General features: G+C 48.9%; 1 protein-coding gene across 1 annotated transcript in view; it reads left to right on the top strand.

Moving 5' to 3' along the window:
• LOC144824805 (bestrophin-1-like) overlaps positions 1 to 18,231 on the top strand; it is a 319,634-nt gene extending 301,403 nt beyond the window's left edge. The window contains exons 9-10 of the mRNA XM_078683807.1: positions 12,965 to 13,116; positions 16,314 to 18,231. Of these exons, the coding sequence (XP_078539933.1) occupies positions 12,965 to 13,116; positions 16,314 to 17,448 (1,287 nt within the window). The 3' untranslated portion in view covers positions 17,449 to 18,231. The remainder of the gene's footprint in view (positions 1 to 12,964; positions 13,117 to 16,313) is intronic.
• Positions 18,232 to 19,762: the final 1,531 nt, after the last annotated feature.

Below are 19,762 nucleotides of genomic sequence, written 5' to 3'. Positions count from 1 at the left end.
CAGGAGGCTTCCTTTGGGATTCCCGATAGGGGAATGAGCGATGAGAGGAGCAGCGCTTCCTTCAGCGCGAACGATACAAGCACCACTGTAGACTTTCAGCTCCACCCTTCTTCCTGACCGGGAACTACAGAACAACCCAGGTGCTTACTTCAGCGCCCGAAGGAAAGAAACAGGCTGGAGACGGCAATGTGCTGAACGCTTCTTCCACTCACTATGGAGGTCCGAAGAAGCACACCTCGCAGCAGGATACAACACTGTAGACAAGAGAGAGAGCCTCCACGCAGCCAGCGTGAGACTCGAAGCACCGACAACAACTGCAAAAACGGCAGATTAAGCGCACCTTTCCCCATACCTGACTGGGCAATATAGACGTTGCTCCTCCCCATCAGGCATTCTGGGAGATGTAGTTCGGGGGCGATAAACTAGGCAATCTAGGCGCTTTGGACACTGCAGGTTCCGGTCAGCGCCTGACACTTGTTTCCGGTCCAGGGAAGACATGGCTTGGCAGTTCGGGCTGGACTGTTCCCATGAGGCACAGGGTCAGACTGATTTGCATATAGCCATGTCTGTACTGGGGTGGCAGAGTGTGCTAAAGAACGGTGATGGATTAAACCCAGATCTTTTGACTGGGTGTGAGTGTTTGATTGATTCAGATGCTCCGTCCATCACCACCCCCTTTTGTACCGCTTTTGGCCGCCATAAGTGTGGCAGGGTATGCTCAGACGTGTGTCCCTTGCTCACTTTGCCACTGGATTCAAGCAAGCCGGGCTGAAGACGGCTGGAATGCCAGAAACCGGTCCTCGGAAGCTTGTTTCCGGTCCAGGGAAGACATGGCTTGGCAGTTTGGGCTGGACTGTTCCCATGAGGCACAGGGTCAGACTGATTTGCATATAGCCATGTCTGAACTGGGGTGGCAGATTGGGCTAAAGAACGGTGATGGATTAAACCCAGATCTTTTGACTGGGTGTGAGTGTTTGATTGATTCAGATGCTCCGTCCATCACCACCCCCTTTTGTACCGCTTTTGCCCACCATAAGTGTGGCAGGGTATGCTCAGACGTGAGTCCCTTGCTCACTTTGCCACTGGATTCAAGCAAGCCGGGCTGAAGACGGCTGGAATGCCAGAAACTGGTCCTCGGAAGCTTGTTTCCGGTCCAGGGAAGACATGGCTTGGCAGTTCGGGCTGGACTGTTCCCATGAGGCACAGGGTCAGACTGATTTGCATATAGCCATGTCTGAACTGGAGTGGCAGAGTGGGCTAAAGAACGGTGATGGATTAAACCCAGATCTTTTGACTGGATGTGAGTGTTTGATTGATTCAGATGCTCCGTCCATCACCACCCCCTTTTGTACCGCTCCCCTTTTCACACAACACAGCAACTTTGGTTACTGTGTTGTGATGCATGAACACATAGTGAGTCTGCCCCTTCTTTTCTCCAGTCGAAGCACCCTTAACAAAAAATGCCTACCAATATGAGTGACAAGTTAGTCCTAGACCATGTGAGCATCAATGATTTACTCATTCATTCATTGTCAATGTATACTATGTGTGTGTGATGGAAAGCGCTCTAGCACCCTGCATTGGTATTAGTAGCACTATAAGAGAAATAAAATAAATGTGAAAGAGGGACTAAGGAGAGATAGGGAGCACCATTGGAGGGTGTTGGTGAGGGAAAACCATGAAAATGGATGTCTCTAGGGGCTTCAGGACGCCAACAAAGATTATCGCATTGGGCGCCATGGAAGCTAAAGCTGGCCCTCCATATGTTAGTAAATAGGCATTTAAGGTGGGTTGTATGGCTCTGTAGTAAAGCCTACAGATAGGTATTGTGTTACATGGAATCTCACACACTACCATAGCAGGCACAGGTTTGGGTGTTTGTTACCCCCTTGTCAAACTGTGGATGTGAAAGATTTACACTGTGAGAATCATTGTAACTCTTAGGACAGACAGTATTTTGCTTAGCTAGCTGTAATTCTGTATGACTCTAATTTTATGACTGTGTGCCTGATAGTTGCCTGGTGGAAAAGATAAATTGGTTATAGTGACAAGCAACAAGCCTGATTGGTGTACTAGGAAACGTTATGACCCATGTCATAAGTTTGGCCTGCTTATTCTGAAATGTTATGACAAAGGTGGTTGGTTGCCTTATTTTTTGTGAATAGCATTTGTTAAAGGCACTAAGTCTTAAATAGTTGGTTCTTATCACATTGTGTTACAGGCTGTAGACGTTATTCTGTTACAGTAATCTCCCAGATGCCCTTAGAAGGGCATGGCTTGGAATTGGCCACCCGCTCTGGTAAACCCTGGGGGTTTTCATTGTGATGATTCTTGTTAGATGCTATTGAGAGGGGTTGTATATTGTTTAGCAAACTGTATCTTTCTATATATTTGTAACTTTAGAACTGTATGCGTGATGGTTGCCAGTGTATGTGCCCATGATTTGGCCTGTGATTATTAAAAGTGTTAAGAAATGGTAAAGGGTATAGGGCTTGTCTGTTCATTGGAAAAAGTCAAGTCAGATTCTATAGAGTTTATCTGTATATTGTTTTGAAAAGTTACAACAAAGCAAGTAGGCTCGACCTACTTATTGTGAAAAGCATATGTTAAAGCAATTGGATGAATTGTTATTACACTATGCAAAAGCCCGTAGGCAGGTATTTTGTCACATGGACTCTCAAAGATTATTGTGGTTTTGGTGTTAGCGGAAAGAAACGTGGGGATAGAAGATATGAAAACCAATAATCTTTATTAGACTTTTGTAGGGGAGGTAGTATTTTGCTTTGCCAACTGTAATTGTGTATACATTTGCAATTGTATGTCTGATAGCGGCCTTGTGGGAGAGCTTACTCTCAGTCCTAAATTATACATGTGACAAGTCATTGATAACAGCTATAATCCTGATTGATGTGCTGGGAAAGGTTTTTCTAGAAGCCCTTGGTCTGGTCAGTTTATTATGACAAAGGCAATAGTCCTGTTTTTTTGTGAAAAACATTTCTTTAAGCCAATAGGCCTCTAACAGTAGATTGTTTTCTCACTATGTTTCAGGCTGTAGACAGGTATTTGGTTGGATGTAATCTCACAGATTCCCATAGTAGGCAAGGGTTTTGGTGTTGCACACCCAAACTGACACAACCTAAGAATACAGTTTCACTTTAATGTTGATGATTATTGTCCGGCCCTATAACAGCATGGCAGATGATAGCCAGTTTATTCACACTTCAGGACGCCTGTGTTGGATATAGTGTCAAACAGATGGTAAAGGCTGTAGGTCTTATCAGTTCACTGGGAAAGGTTATGTCAGAATCCTTGGATGTGTTCTTTTCATAATGAAAAGTTATGACAAAGCAAGTAGGTCTAACTGATTTTTTGTCAAAATCGTGCTTTAAAGGCTATAGGCTTTTAATGCTGGATTGTTATTACAGTGTGCTAAAGCCTGTGGGCAGGTATTTTCATTCACGTAATCTCGCACATTAATATAGTAGGCAATGATTTTGGTGGCTCACCCGAACAGAGCACGGGGATAAAAGATTTGCAGTATGGTAGTTCTTATTGAGATTTTTTTTATTGTTTTGACAACTATCATTGTGTAAGTATATGTGATAATACTACAGTATACCTGATGGTTACTGTAGGAAGGTAGATCCCTGACTATGGTTGCCCCCAACTTTTTTGCCTGGTGTTTTGCTGGTTTTCTGACTTAGTTGACCTGGGACCCTGCTATTCAGGACCCCAGGCCTACTGCTCTCTCTGTAAAATGGATTCCATGTACCTTAGGTACATATCTAATTGGATACTGAGTCACCTTATCAGTCCCTGTACAGTGTACCTTAGGTACCCAGGGCATAGGTGTACCCAGGGCCTACCAGGGGCTGCAGCATGTATTATGCCACCCCTGGGCTGACTAACTAAATCTGACACAACTGGCTGCTTGACAGCTGGGGCAAGGTGGTGTAATCACCCTTTGCTTTAGATATAGTATTCCTATATCTAACCCTAAATGGACACACAGATCTCCTATCAGTCACTCCTATGGCAGGCCTTAACAATCCTGAAGGCAGAGTGCTTGGAATCGTGTGAGATGGTGCTCTGGCATGAGCTGAGCCTGTCTGCGGCTTTCGGAATCTATCCCTTAGCCGTTTCCATGATATCGCATACCATATACTCTTAAGTGCATTATAATCCTCGCGGTTATATGCCAACTCTGGTATCGCTTTATCAAAACATGTCGAGTAAGGTGTCATACGAATTGGAATACTAACCCCTCGCCAATTCTGGCGACGGGGTTAGCATTCCACCCTTCTAGAGGGACACGACATGATGGTAACCTGTAACCCCGGTTAAAGTCAAACAGAGCCTTAGCTCCACAAAATGGATGCTGCCACCGAGACACAAGTCTGCCCTCCTGCTGCTGGGAGTCGTCCCAGAGCAGGAGACAAGGACAAAGGGTTTCCTGCCAGGGGCGGTGCCAGCACCGTCCCAGACAGGGTTTTGTGTATTCTAGGTAGGCAGGGCTTCAGAGGAAGGTGACTGCAAGTGGCACCCCGGTGCTCACTGTGCATAGGCCGGCTTGAACCAGTTCCAGGGGCACACCAGACCCTGGGCTGGAGAAAGCCCGCCAAAGGAGAGGGGTGTAACCACCCCCTCCTAGTCCCACCCATAGGGCAGGACTTAGTCGCGTGCCAGCCCCCTTTTGCAGGATAAAGGTAGGAGCAGGCCCCCTTCCAAATTAGATCATCTTTGGAATCAAGACACGACTTTCTACGAAAGGACTTCAAGACTTCTTCTTCAAGATTCTCCCTTGTGACTAAGGAGTAGTCACCCTGCATCCGCAGGCACCATCTTAAGAACACTGCGGTCTGCTGCAAGTCCTTCCTCCGGAATCCGACTGCCCAGCTCGACGAGAACCGGCTTCCCTGGCACCTCTGACCTCTACCCACCTCTACAGCTAAGCTGAGAACCGTGGGTGCGACGAGACCTCGAGGGACCGGCCATCTTCAAGACTGCACGACTTCTTTCCAGCACGACCGCCGAGGAATCCTCTGGTGAGTACTTTGGGGTCCGAGAAGCCCCGACCCTGAGCAGCCCCAGCACCGAAGTTCAGCCTCCCAGCATCTCCACGATCTGCGTGGGGCCCTTCTACTTTTTGCTGCTCACCGCGTTGTTTGGCTACTGGCCCGCTGGCTTGTGGCCTTCTTAACGACGCCCGACGACATCACTGCTGCTGGTCTGGTTGCCCCAGACTGGCCCTAGCTCCCTTCCAAGAGAGGAGCACCCCGGACCCTCCTGGTCCACTCCAGACGCCATTTTAGGTCCACCGCGTGGGCTTGAATTTGCCAAGACTTGTTGCCCCAATCCTGGGTCCAGCGACGTCGAGAGCATCATCCATCGTGGGACAGCTCGCACCTCCATCCTGGTCGCCGACAACGCCTCCTGGTCCGTGAGACTGCAGAGCCCAGCGTCGCCCACTCACCTAGTCGAGGTGACTACCATCCGGTGCCCTCCTGGTGCCACCTGACTACTGGCTAGTAGTCACGAACTTGGTCCCCTCTGCTTTCAGGTGTCATCCTTCTTCGATCCAGGCTTGGATCACCCGAACAATCTTCACTGGTCGCCTGCCAGCAACTCCTTTCCTTCAGGCTCCTGGTTCGTCAACGAAGAATCCCGACGTCTTTCCAGACCTATGCAGCCGCAGCCCCTGGGCTAGGTAACTTCGGCATTTCGGTGCCCCAGCATAGCCTCACTATCCAAGGGTCCAGATCCACTTTCGTTTTTGACCTACCTAGTCGGGTTCGCCCGCGAACACTAACTTTGTGAATTCTAGCTTCCATAGGCTTTTTCCCGCCTTACGCGTGAGAGTTCCCACTCTGCACGTGGCGTCCCTAGGCCTCCTGCTCCTAACCTGAGTGTTCAGTATTGTAGGCCTAGCGTTTCTAAAGCCTCTGAGAATCGTTACTTACCTGCTAGTAATTCGCATTCCACTTTTATAGTATATGGTTTTTCGTGCCCCTCGGGCATTTGTGTAAATTGTGCAACTTAAAGTATTTTCGTAAGAGTTTTGTTGTGTGCTTAGCTCCCTGTCTCATAAAGAGCCAGGGTAGTCTTGTTATAAATAAATACACTGTTTATTTTCATAACAACTTGTGTGGTGTCCTTTCACTTGGTGTTCAAGGGGTAATGTGATGGTAAAACAGCTGGCTTAACACGCCCTCTAGAGTCTTAGCCTTAGACTGCTCGTATCCATGCTACTAGGATAGCTGGTCTATAAGGTTGACTTACAACCAATCATCAATAAGGGTTGTTTGGACTGATATATAGTGATCACTAGAATAGTGAGCACTGCACATCAGGCCAACTTCTCACATTGGTGAGCAGCGGTTGGGATTTGAGCTTGCTGTTGTTTTACCACACATATCCTAAGAATATCTTGTGAAAGATCACATAAGTACTAAAAGTACATATAACTTAGCTTAGAATACTCTGAGTTCTACTGAACCAGCTGTTGTAGCTCCTAGGGCCTAGCACACCCTAAACTACAACTCTAGCAAGGGATCAGTAGGCAAACATATAGTGTAGGTAAGTGCACCACTTACACCTCACTAGAAAAGCATGTCTAACCAGGGTGAGTCTACTGAGACCCCTCTTGTGGTTTCTGACCCTCCACAGGTCACTTCAAGATATGCAGCTCTCAGGTTCCAGGAGATGAGACAATTGTGTACCTCCAGGAAACTGAAACAGGGGTCTAACCCCACCATTCCCTTTCTAATAGGTCTCTTAGAGACTTATGATGCGAGAAAGATTTCTCAGCTAGATGGGAATATGCCAGCCTTAGAGGGTACCTCTGGAGATCCAGACCGCCCCAACACTGCCAATGCAGTTGAGGAGGAGGATCAAGAGGAACTCTCTGGGGATGAGGTAGACAAAGGTCTTGAGGTAGTCAGAAGGCTAACTAGGGCCAACTTAGACTTACTTGGGCTAGGATCTGGGGAACCCCCAGTACTAACCCGAGGAGGGCCTAACCTTGGAGTTAGGAGAGATAGCTCTCTTTCTAGGGACTCCAATAGGTCTCTGCACTCTAAGGCCTCTTCTCATAGGAGAAGGAACTCTCCCCAGTGGAGATGTACTTCCCCTCAGAGAAGAGAGCATGAAGCTAGGATGAAACAGGCTGCTCTGAGGATTGAAAGGGAAGAACTTGCCCTGGCCAAAGAAAAGCTTGCCTTTGCTAGAGAGCAGCAGATGAGTGGGCTAGCTCCCACTGGTGGCAGCAATCTCCCAAGAGATAGAGAGAAGGGTTTAGATACTAAACACCTGACAAAAATAGTGCCCCCCTTTAAACAAGGGGATGACATCCAGAAATGGATGGCTGCTTTGGAGAGGGCCTGCACTGTGCAGTGCATTCCCCAGAGTCAGTGGGCAGCTATACTGTGGCTCTCCTTTGATGGCAAAGGTAGAGATAAGCTCCTCACTACTAGAGTTGAGGATGCTAACAATTACCAGGTCCTGAAAAATGCACTGGTTGATGGGTTTGGCTTACCCACTGAGCAGTACAGGTTGCTGTTCAGAGACACCCAGAAAACACAGTCTCAGGACTGGTCTGACTTTGTTGATTGTGCCACTAAGGCTTTGGAAGGCTGGCTACTGGGTAGCAAGGTTACTGACTTCACAGGATTGTATAATCTTATTATGAGAGAGCAAGTCTTAAATAATTGCCAGAACCAGTTATTACACCAGCACCTGGTAGACTCTGATCTGACCTCTCCACAAGAATTGGGTAAGAGGGCAGACAAATGGGTCAGAACCAGGATTAGGCCCAAGAACCAAGGTGGTGACCAGAAAAAGGAATCACCCAAGCCTCAAGAGAAGGGTGGGAATAAATCTCCAGATCAAACCACATCAGGGCCCCAAAAATCCTCTGAGGAGGGTGGGTCCCAGAATCCTTCCAATAACCAGAAGAAACCTTATTGTTATCCCTGTAAACAGGTGGGTCATTTAAAAACTGACAGCAGTTGCCCAAAGAATAACAATAAGGAGAACATACCCCCAGGTAACATTTCCAAACCTCCTGTTACTACTAGTAGTAATCCCCCAGGTGGTGGGAGTGCCCCCAAGATTTTGGGTGCATTTACTTTGGGAGTTCCTGGGGACTCTGGCCTAACCAGGTCCCCAAACTTAGATACTCTTGTCTGTGAGACTAGCATGGGGTTTGCCAACTTCACAACTTGTCCCAACACTTTGGGCAAGTACAGACAGGAGCCCCTCATCAATGGTATAAAAGTTGAGGCCTATAGAGATACAGGGGCTAGCATCACCATGGTGACTGAGCGTCTAGTCCCCTCAAGGCAACTTTTACCTGGTGCCACATACCAGGTGACCAATATTGATGGAGTACAGAGAGATCATCCCATGGCAGTGGTTAATCTCAGCTGGGGAGGTGTCACTGGCCACAAGAGAGTGGCAGTGTCACCAAACTTGCCTGTAGATTGCCTACTGGGGAATGATTTAGAGCTCTCAGCCTGGGCTGAAGTAGAGCAAGAAACCCATTCTAAAATGGTGAACCTCCATGGTAAGGTTAGTGGGGCAGTGATAGCCACAGCCCCAGTCCAAGATATCCTCCCTGAACAGGTCAGGAGGGCTGTGCCAGTCACAGCCCAATCTCAGACAACTTCCTTCCCAGAACAGGTTGTCAAGGCTGTGATGGTCACAGCCCACACCCAAACTGAGCCCCCTCCTGAAAAGGTTGGGAGAGTTGTGATGGCCACAGCTCAAACTCAGACAGATGATAGTGTTGTGAAGCCTGAAACTATGGATCACTCCACTCAGACAGAGAGTATTGAGGAGGAAGAGAAATCTCCCTCCCACCAGACTTTAGGAAAGGATCAGCCTCCTCAGGGAACTGATCTGACCCCTTGTGAGGAAACTGCCACAGAGGTAGTCAGGCCTAGCCTGGCAGAACCCCTGATGTCAGAGGACCCTTCCAAGGTGGGACCCAGTCTGGAGCAGGTAACCTGCCCCTCTCTACCCTGCCTCAGTCAGCCCAGGGCTGTAGAGGTCAGGGAGGCCAGTGTTGGACCCCAAAGGGCCCCCTGTCCAAAAGAATTCCCCAATCAGCAGATTAAGGGCACTGAAGCTAGCAGACCTAGCCAAGTGAAAATAAAACACACTCCTGAGGGATCCCCCTTAAAATTAGTTAGGGACCTCCCACAGATGGACACTGTTGGGCACAGCCAAACTTGGGACCTGAGGGCCCCAGACCTGACCTGTCCCTCCAGTAAGCCAAACAGAGGGACCCAACCTCCAGCTGTAGGTAGCCAGAGGTTGACCCTGAGAGCCCAAAACAACTCAGTCTTGGAAAGAAAGGCCTCTATGGTGGATAATGATTGGAGGAAGCTGAGCCCAAAATTAGTGGAGCCTCACTTCAGTACTCCATTTCAGCACCCGCCTTTTACTTTGCCAAAACACACCACAGGTAGAGATTCCCTATGGTGGAGACCCTCAGACACCCTTAGGGTGAGGGATTGCTTAGTGGACCATGAGATAGGGGGTAACCATGCCAGTGCTGGTACTTCCTTATATGGCCACTCAGGCAATATAGGCTTACCTGGCAAGGCTAGCCTTATCTCCTTTCGTTTGGGGGGGTTATGTAGGAAGGTAGATCCCTGACTATGGTTGCCCCAAACTTTTTTGCCTGGTGTTTTGCTGGTTTTCTGACTTAGTTGACCTGGGACCCTGCTATTCAGGACCCCAGGCCTACTGCTCTCTCTGTAAAATGGATTCCATGTACCTTAGGTACATATCTAATTGGATACTGAGTCACCTTATCAGTCCCTGTACAGTGTACCTTAGATACCCAGGGCATAGGTGTACCCAGGGCCTACCAGGGGCTGCAGCATGTATTATGCCACCCCTGGGCTGACTAACTAAATCTGACACAACTGGCTGCTTGACAGCTGGGGCAAGGTGGTGTAATCACCCTTTGCTTTAGATATAGTATTCCTATATCTAACCCTAAATGGACACACAGATCTCCTATCAGTCACTCCTATGGCGGGCCTTAACAATCCTGAAGGCAGAGTGCTTGGAATCGTGTGAGATGGTGCTCTGGCATGAGCTGAGCCTGTCTGCGGCTTTCGGGATCTATCCCATAGCCGTTTCCATGATATCGCATACCATATACTCTTAAGTGCATTATAATCCTCGCCGTTATATGCCAACTCTGGTATCGCTTTATCAAAACATGTCGAGTAAGGTGTCATATGAATTGGAATACTAACCCCTCGCCAATTCTGGCCACGGGGTTAGCATTCCACCCTTCTAGAGGGACACGACATGATGGTAACCTGTAACCCCGGTTAAAGTCAAACAGAGCCTTAGCTCCACAAAATGGATGCTGCCACCGAGACACAAGTCTGCCCTCCTGCTGCTGGGAGTCCTCCCAGAGCAGGAGACAAGGACAAAGGGTTTCCTGCCAGGGGCGGTGCCAGCACCGTCCCAGACAGGGTTTTGTGTATTCTAGGTAGGCAGGGCTTCAGAGTAAGGTGACTGCAAGTGGCACCCCGGTGCTCACTGTGCATAGGCCGGCTTGAACCAGTTCCAGGGGCACACCAGACCCTGGGCTGGAGAAAGCCCGCCAAAGGAGAGGGGTGTAACCACCCCCCTCCTAGTCCCACCCATAGGGCAGGACTTAGTCGCGTGCCAGCCCCCTTTTGCAGGATAAAGGTAGGAGCAGGCCCCCTTCCAAATTAGATCATCTTTGGAATCAAGACACGACTTTCTACGAAAGGACTTCAAGATTTCTTCTTCAAGATTCTCCCTTGTGACTAAGGAGTAGTCACCCTGCATCCGCAGGCACCATCTTAAGAACACTGCGGTCTGCTGCAAGTCCTTCCTCCGGAATCCGACTGCCCAGCTCGACGAGAACCGGCTTCCCTGGCACCTCTGACCTCTACCCACCTCTACAGCTAAGCTGAGAACCGTGGGTGCGACGAGACCTCGAGGGACCGGCCATCTTCAAGACTGCACGACTTCTTTCCAGCACGACCGCCGAGGAATCCTCAGGTGAGTGCTTTGGGGTCCGAGAAGCCCCGACCCTGAGCAGCCCCAGCACCGAAGTTCAGCCTCCCAGCATCTCCACGATCTGCGTGGGGCCCTTCTGCTTTTTGCTGCTCACCGCGTTGTTTGGCTACTAGCCCGCTGGCTTGTGGCCTTCTTAACGACGCCCGACGACATCACTGCTGCTGGTCTGGTTGCCCCAGACTGGCCCTAGCTCCCTTCCAAGAGAGGAGCACCCCGGACCCTCCTGGTCCACTCCAGACGCCATTTTAGGTCCACCGCGTGGGCTTGAATTTGCCAAGACTTGTTGCCCCAATCCTGGGTCCAGCGACGTCGAGAGCATCATCCATCGTGGGACAGCTCGCACCTCCATCCTGGTCGCCGACAACGCCTCCTGGTCCGTGAGACTGCAGAGCCCAGCGTCGCCCACTCACCTAGTCGAGGTGACTACCATCCGGTGCCCTCCTGGTGCCACCTGACTACTGGCTAGTAGTCACGAACTTGGTCCCCTCTGCTTTCAGGTGTCATCCTTCTTCGATCCAGGCTTGGATCACCCGAACAATCTTCACTGGTCGCCTGCCAGCAACTCCTTTCCTTCAGGCTCCTGGTTCGTCAACGAAGAATCCCGACGTCTTTCCAGACCTATGCAGCCGCAGCCCCTGGGCTAGGTAACTTCGGCATTTCGGTGCCCCAGCATAGCCTCACTAACCAAGGGTCCAGATCCACTTTCGTTTTTAACCTACCTAGTCGGGTTCGCCCGCGAACACTAACTTTGTGAATTCTAGCTTCCATAGGCTTTTCCCGCCTTACGCGTGAGAGTTCCCACTCTGCACGTGGCGTCCCTAGGCCTCCTGCTCCTAACCTGAGTGTTCAGTATTGTTGGCCTAGCGTTTCTAAAGCCTCTGAGAATCGTTACTTACCTGCTAGTAATTCGCATTCCACTTTTATAGTATATGGTTTTTCGTGCCCCTCGGGCATTTGTGTAAATTGTGCAACTTAAAGTATTTTCGTAAGAGTTTTGTTGTGTGCTTAGCTCCCTGTCTCATAAAGAGCCAGGGTAGTCTTGTTATAAATAAATACACTGTTTATTTTCATAACAACTTGTGTGGTGTCCTTTCACTTGGTGTTCAAGGGGTAATGTGATGGTAAAACAGCTGGCTTAACACGCCCTCTAGAGTCTTAGCCTTAGACTGCTCGTATCCATGCTACTAGGATAGCTGGTCTATAAGGTTGACTTACAACCAATCATCAATAAGGGTTGTTTGGACTGATATATAGTGATCACTAGAATAGTGAGCACTGCACATCAGGCCAACTTCTCACAGTTACCATGTGGGAAAACATTTGTACAACACAATAAGTCTGGGCTGGTTATGGTGACAAGCCATTCAGGATCAAACTGGGAGAGAAAGTAGGTAAAGGCACTAAAAAAAGTGCCCGGATAAGTGAATTAGATAAGTAATAAGGTGGCCCATGTTTGCAAATCGGGCAGACGTGAACTTGTAAAGACACGCTGTATAAGTATTTTTTAAGGTATTGAAGACTGTATTGATTTGTGCTTGCCTCAGGCAATGTTTGTTTTAAGGTCGAAGAAATCAACTGTAAAACCTGGCCCAGCAGACCATAAAACAGGTCCACAAACCGCCAAAAAAATGGCCTGTCAGAGAAGCCCATAAGGCACTGCATGATTGCCATATAGGCCTGTCCCACCCTGAAGCCATTGATAAAGGTTATAGGCCTAATTGCAATAAAATCAGTTTGTTGATTGTGAAAAGCATATGGTAAAGTCAACAGGCATTTAAGTTCTAACTGGAGGGGATAACATTTTTGTGCCGACCTGAGTTGGCATTCCTGTTCTAAACTCAAGGATGGTGCCCTAGCCCCAGAAAAGATTCTCAATTTCTGGTCCCTGCAGGTCTCACTTCTAGCTGTGGATGAAATGCACCAGAACCTGCCCGTTTTGGAGAAGGATCTATACTGGAACGATTCGGACCCACAGCCACCATACACCGCTGCCACTATGGAGTACAAGCGGCCCTCGTTCCTAGGCTCAACCTTCGATATTAGGTAAGGACTATCCTGCAACAATATGGGTTCCAGGGTGTGGGAGGTATGGTTCCAACATTGAGTCCCTACTGTGGATGCAACGGGGGCTTCGCACCAAGGCCAACTCAAAGAGGAAGCAAATTATTGCTTTCAATTCTGTGGTATTTCATGGGTGGAAGAAGGATTGGAGTTGAGAATACTCCGCTGTATTCTACCCCGATTGTTCAGCACCCACTGCAGTTCCTCAGTCTAACCCCATTACTCTTTCTGTATTTCTCCCCTGGTAATAGAGTGGCAAGGATTAAAAAGCCAGATCTCAATCTCCTCTTGCTTGTCTCTGCTTATTTCTCCTAGTATGACAACGGGTTTGGGTGCGCCAAAGCAGTTCCTCGAGTTCACCTTATAACTTTCTCCTTTACTGTCTAGTCACTGTCTGTCCACACGTTGTCTGTATCTGCTGACTACATGTGTTGATTCATGCCTTTCCACGTACTACCTTCTAATTAACAGCTGCCTGACCACAAGCTGATCCAGTGCAAACAACATTCAATGCTTATAAAGCACTGGAAACAAAATGAGGCAACCTTTACATCACTTTGCATTTTGCTCAAAGGAGCCAGCACTTGCCCCCGTACAGAAAGAAACCAGCCTATACCCCCAGCGGTGTAGCTTAGTCAATTAAATTTAGGAGGTGTAAGTCTCAAATTTCCCAGCTAAAAAAAACAGTAGGGTGAAGGGGTGGGATGACCAAGGTTAGGGGTGGACTGTTTCCATGAGGAACAGGGTCAGTACTGACTTGCACTAGGTGAGCCTCTGCCTAGAGTGGCACAGTGGGTGAAGAATGATGGGTTGAAATGCTACCCAGAGCGATTGCCACTGGTTAGACTATTTGGAAGCATTCATCCCATCACCTTTTGGGTTTTGCATTGCCAGTAGTGTGCCTGGAAACTACGGATTTCCAAGCCTACTACTGTCTATGTTTCCAAAAAGTTGTACATTTGCACCCATTCAAGGTACTTTTAGGAGTGCAGATTTACTACTTTTTTGGTAAACTGATTACTATATATATTTTATATCTCGATTCAAAAAATAAACAAATTAAATCCTCCAAGGGAAACCGTAATGATGAAAAACAGATACAGCAGACCCAACCCAGACCAAAGTACCAAACCAAGAACCCATTTGAGCGGTTTCACGCACCAAACATCCCCACTGAAGCTGTACCCCTGCCGGTTCCAACTGGGCCTGGGATTTCTTCCTTAGAAGTCATGACTATGGTCACGTACAACAAAATGGTCTTGAGTCCCTGCCCTAGGATCATCTATTTTAAAAGTATTTCCACTCCATGCACTCTTCTTCATCTCTGCTACAAGTAGCTTTGATGGTGGACTTGTCAAATCGGTGCATGTGGGTAGGGCGCCATCTTTCTAATACTTGCCTTTACAAATAATTGTATTTGGTGACTGATGGCCCCATGTACTAAGCTTGAGTCACAAATAAAGGAGTACACGCAGGCAAATTAATTTGGTGGGCTGAACCATGGGTCTGGCTTGGCTCTAAGAGTCCATGCACAGGCTGAGCCATGAACACGTTTCACATGTACATTGTGAAACTAACATAATGTGAAAATAAGATACAATCTCTTTAAAATTCCAAAAACTGTATTTCTTTAACATGCGGAATTGTTTCACCTTAGTACAAGTATACAGATTATATCACTGCAAGGAGAAACATTTATTAAAAGTGATAGTTTTTAGAAAACGTTCATGGCTTGGCTTCAGCGACAATTATCCATTAGAGGCAAGTCAGTAGTCATGTAAACTCTAAACGTGACCTAGGTTCTTATTACAGATGGGACAGCATTCCATTCTATTAAATCATATATAAAAGGTGCTTGTACAGTACACATCCTGAACTTGTGCATTTTACCTCTTCCGTGCTCGTGACGGAACCACGCCTTCATGATACACGGGCAGCGTGTGCTCATGATGGCGTGGTTCCATCATGCTGAGGCCGCTCCGCCCACGCGGCATTAATTCCCCGCCTGTGTGGACGAATTAATGAGCGGGCGGGCCGTGACGGAACCACGCAGTCATGAGCACATGCCACACGTGTCTCATGACAGCGCTGTTCCTTCACGAGCACAGAAGAGCCATGCACACCCCCAGCACCGCGGCAGAATTTGCGCCGCGGCGAAGGTTTTAAAAGTGTGCTCATATGTTATAGTAAAGAAAAAGGAGGCTTTGTGAAATAAAACGTGTTCCTAGATTACACAGTTTGGACAAGCAGGTAAGTCAGTATTGATTCCAGGCTATCTGGTTTCACATTTTAAAATTCAGCCACCAGATGGGCATCTCTCTCCCTGTTTATATCAAAGCTTATTGTTTTGTCTACCATTCTTGCCTCAAGGCAAGAAAATCAGAGGCCGCAGAGCCAACTCAGGGCGCCCAGACCCAACAACCAAGCCAAGAATGCATTTCGGGGTGGAGTCAAGCTACGCCCATATATACCAACAGCCCATGAAGCCATCCTGCTAGGTCCTGTCCCTCTCTGTGTAATATAAAAAAAACCTGGGGGGTGGTGAAGCTCCTTTATACCTCCAGTCCATTTAGCGACACTACTGCTAGGCCCAGGCCCTCTCTGTGTGATATAACAAAAACCTTAAGGTGCGTTTTTGGGTCAATTAAGTCGAACTGGAGTCTTTAGTTACTCAGGGCAAGGGACCCTGCCTGGCTATATACCCATACCATAGAGGGGCACTTTTAAGAGATCTAAAAATGTGATTCTAATCCTTGACTGACCCCTTAAACCACTGGGAATACATTTTGCTGCCTGTCTGTGCAGCTTTCCTTCACGGTGATGCATGTGTGCTTACCAATGCACCGAATTCAGAGAATCTGTGTTTGACCTCAAGGTTGGATGTTCAAATCCCGGCGGGTCCAGCCCGACTTTCATCCTTCCCAGGTCGATAAATGAGTACCATTGAGTGGGTAACAATAACAATGTTATTTTAGATCCATCATACCCTTGAGGGTGAACGTGCCCCTTACAGATAGATTCGTGTTTATATACATTGGTGCTTGCCTCCATGTGCTGGTTACTAGGGGTAAAGGCATGATGGCAGTCATAGTACAGGCTTCTTTGTTGTAATTGCTCGTGTCTCAGTGCATGTGGTATTGCAAATGGTTGCTAAATCGCAAATGTTGCCTTTCTTGCAGCATGCAGAAGGAGGAAATGGAGTTCCAGCCGCTGGAGCAGATCAAGGAGCACGAGGAGGCCAACCACTCGACGCCCTTCCTCGGGCACCTCGGCCGCTTCCTGGGAGTGCAGTCCCCCAGCTTCTCCCGCTCCAGTTCCAAGATGAACCTGCTGCTGCGGCGTCGGCACGGGGCCCTGCCGCACTTCCCCCAGTACCTCTACAAGGACGTGCCCTGCTACGGCGTGGGCAAGGGCGGCGTGACCAACGGCCCGTCCTCGGCCCCGGCCCAGGCGGACACGTATGAAGGGTTCGATGCGGACACGCGTGACTTCGACGCCTTCATGTCCACGCCGTTCTACGAGAGGCCTGGGTTCTACAGTGCCCCACAGACACCAATCAACTCGGCGCCTCTGATGTTCCCGCCAAGGCGCCATGGCCGCAGAAAAACGCCCACGCTTGCCAGCATATCCAAGGACAGTCCCGCAGACCTGTCCCCCACCGCGACCAGCGACAAAGACCCGAGCCAGAGCCCCCTAGGATCCGGGGCCAAGGACAACTGTACCTGGGTAACAGAGAAAAGCACCCTGCAAGACAGTGCGGCGGTGCCAGCGGGAGAATATAATACCGGTGCCAAAGACGCCCAACCCCCACCCGTTACAAACCCGCTGTGCCCACCGCAGGAAGAGCTTGCAAGCCCGGAGAGGCAGGGAGGCCCACAGCTGTGTCTGTCCCCGAAGAGGGGGCTTCTGGGCCGTCGGTACCTCAATCTGACGCTGGAGAACCCTGCACTAACGCCCACCTTGATCCCCGATCGCGCCAGCAGCCATCAGACCCCGAGTGCAAGGACCCCCAGCGCCAGCTCCGTCTTTTCCTTCTCCTTCTCGCCCGTGGCGTCCCCGATGCTGCAGCGGACGCACTTTGCAAATGCCAGCACGGTGTCACCTTTGGCTAGCCAAGGGCCCGGGGAGGTGCCCGGGTCACCCATCACTAGCAGTGGTCACAGGAACGAGCGTGGCGCACAGTGCCAGTCCCCTGAAGACTCTGGAGTCTCCCTGGCAGATGGAGACTATTCTGGCCTGATGGAGGTCATCATGGAGGCCGGCGAAAACCTGCCAGATGATGGGAAGGTGGACCGGTACAGCTCGGATTGCTAGACGAAGATCTGGGGCTAGGTATGACGTACTCAAGAGGCTCCTTGGGCACACAGGCCGTGACTGTGCTTCACCCCCGTCTTCAAATACAAAGTGGTACATGCCGGGTTACTGCTGGCCAGCAGCAGCTTAGGACAGACGTCCAGGCCAACAGAAAACTGGAATGACAGAAAAGGACCGAATGAGCTATGGAGCTGTTTGAAGCCAACTGAAATGGACTACAGACTCCAGTAGCCACAAGAGAGGCGTCTGCAGAAGGAATGTCGTGGAATAAAAAAAAAAAAACCAACAGTGACAAGAAGTGGACTGCAGGAGGGCTCTCGCCAACAATTTCTTCCCAGGAGAAAAATGTAATCATCAACGAGATAACTACAACCGTTGACTACTTCACGAGAAGGGACAGCAAAAACGCTAATTTAGGTGGTAAGAGACCTCGTTGCATTAAAGTAGCTGGCGACCCTCCTTGGAAGTTTTTTACTGGTTAAGGCAAAGAGCACCCCCCTTCTCCCGGCATAGCTAGATATTCCTGAATGCCTAGTCAGCCTTATGAGGCAGTAGCAGCCCTCCTTCCTCCAGAAGTGGTTGGCAGAAGAGGCCTGCAGCCGCAAGTGGGGGAAAAATCCAGAACAGCTCAAGTACAGTCCAGAAGATTCAGGAGAGGAAGGGGGCACCGGCCTTCCATACAAACTCTTCCACGAATTGGGTGAACGGACAGCCAAAATGCCCTTCCTGAACATATAGAGCGGTATCTTCTTGTATCAGGGTTGGTTCTGCAGAGGACCCAACAATATATATATATATAAGCAGTCTATGTTCCATGATCTGTTGTTTTGAACAGACGGATGTGGGCGTGGGGTAACAGCCACACTGGCATTGCATGCTGCCGCATGTGTAACGAAGATAAAGCTGGTATTGACTTTGGGTGTGAGCAAGCTGAGCCAGAGCTGCTTCTGCAGAGGAGAGATTTCGCCTCAGAAGGTCCAGCCCAGGTTTAGTTGCACACGTGGACTTGAGAAGGGCAGGGGTAGCTGGAAACTGAGGGGATACGGAGAGCGATGCAAATAATGTTCACTAAAGGGGCAGCCGTGCGTGGGACGGAATATAGCTAAGCCTGTTAACAGCACTGTCAGGGAGGTCTTTCTACTACTCGGTGAGACTGTAGGATCACACGGGCTGCACTATAGACAGGGCCATTGGAATTATGCGGCAGGGTAGATCTAAATTAAACACCAGGGTTGAGTAAATTACGCGGCAAAAAAAAGCAACATACGTGGCGCAATGCAGCACATTTTGGAATAGTATTAATTATTTTGTAATTTTTACACTTCTTAATCACTGTCTGGGCATCAATTGCACCTTATTAGTAATAATTTAATATCCAAATACAGAAATAAGCAACATAAAGATGACCAGTCAACATTTGCAAAGGGCCTTCCACTGCAGGGCAATGTGGCACTGCGCTTTTAGTAACTGTTGAACAGTTTATGCTAGAATTTGTTTTGGATAAAATAGGCAGATTCTGCAGAAGATTATGTGGCAAATGCAGGAAATCAATAATTATGGCGGAAAAATGCTGCAGCCGCAAAATTGCATAATTTCAGTAGCCCCAGCTATAGGTCTACACCAAGGTATCTTCCTGCAGTCTGCTTTGAGGAGTGCTGTGCTGGCCAGCTTGATGGAGAGGGGTGGCAGAGGATTACACAACTACCTAACCAAACAGGTGGTGGTGCACCATAACGGACAAAGAAGTGTGTAAAGCCAAAGCCTTCCTTAGTAGACACTGTACTCATGACCCAGTACCTCACAGGTGGCACACAAGAGAGTACTCGTGACCATGCCCGTCACGGATACAACCTCAGAAGATACTGTACTGGTGGGCACCATGGCCTCACATGTAATCCAGCCCCAACTCAAAAGTTACTGTACTCATGGCAGTGCTTCACACATAACAGCACCAACACTGAAGGCAGTATTCATGGGGGGGCTCTGCATGTACCAAAGCGCCACCTCAAAAAGTCGTATTATTGACAAAAAACATCCAGATATCAGGACACAATGTACTCATGACATGGTGCCCACAAAAATCCAACTCACCTCCCAAGAACCACCTCAGGAAAAGATGCCCTTATGTCTGCTTACTTGCGGCAGGAAGAAAGGCACAGATGACGGTGCCTTACAAGTAGCCCAGTATCACTTAATAAAAGACTGCACTCCTGGTGCCTTCTAACGCCAAGCGCACATCAGGAGACACTGCACCAATGACTGCTTCACGTGTACTGCCAGCACCACAACAACCGAAGAGGCACTACACTCAGTG

The sequence above is a fragment of the Lissotriton helveticus genome, chromosome 3_1, assembly GCF_964261635.1.
Source record: "Lissotriton helveticus chromosome 3_1, aLisHel1.1, whole genome shotgun sequence".
Classification (NCBI taxonomy): domain Eukaryota; kingdom Metazoa; phylum Chordata; class Amphibia; order Caudata; family Salamandridae; genus Lissotriton; species Lissotriton helveticus.
Note: the sequence above shows the minus strand (reverse complement) of the source record. Positions and strands in the feature narration are given on the sequence as shown.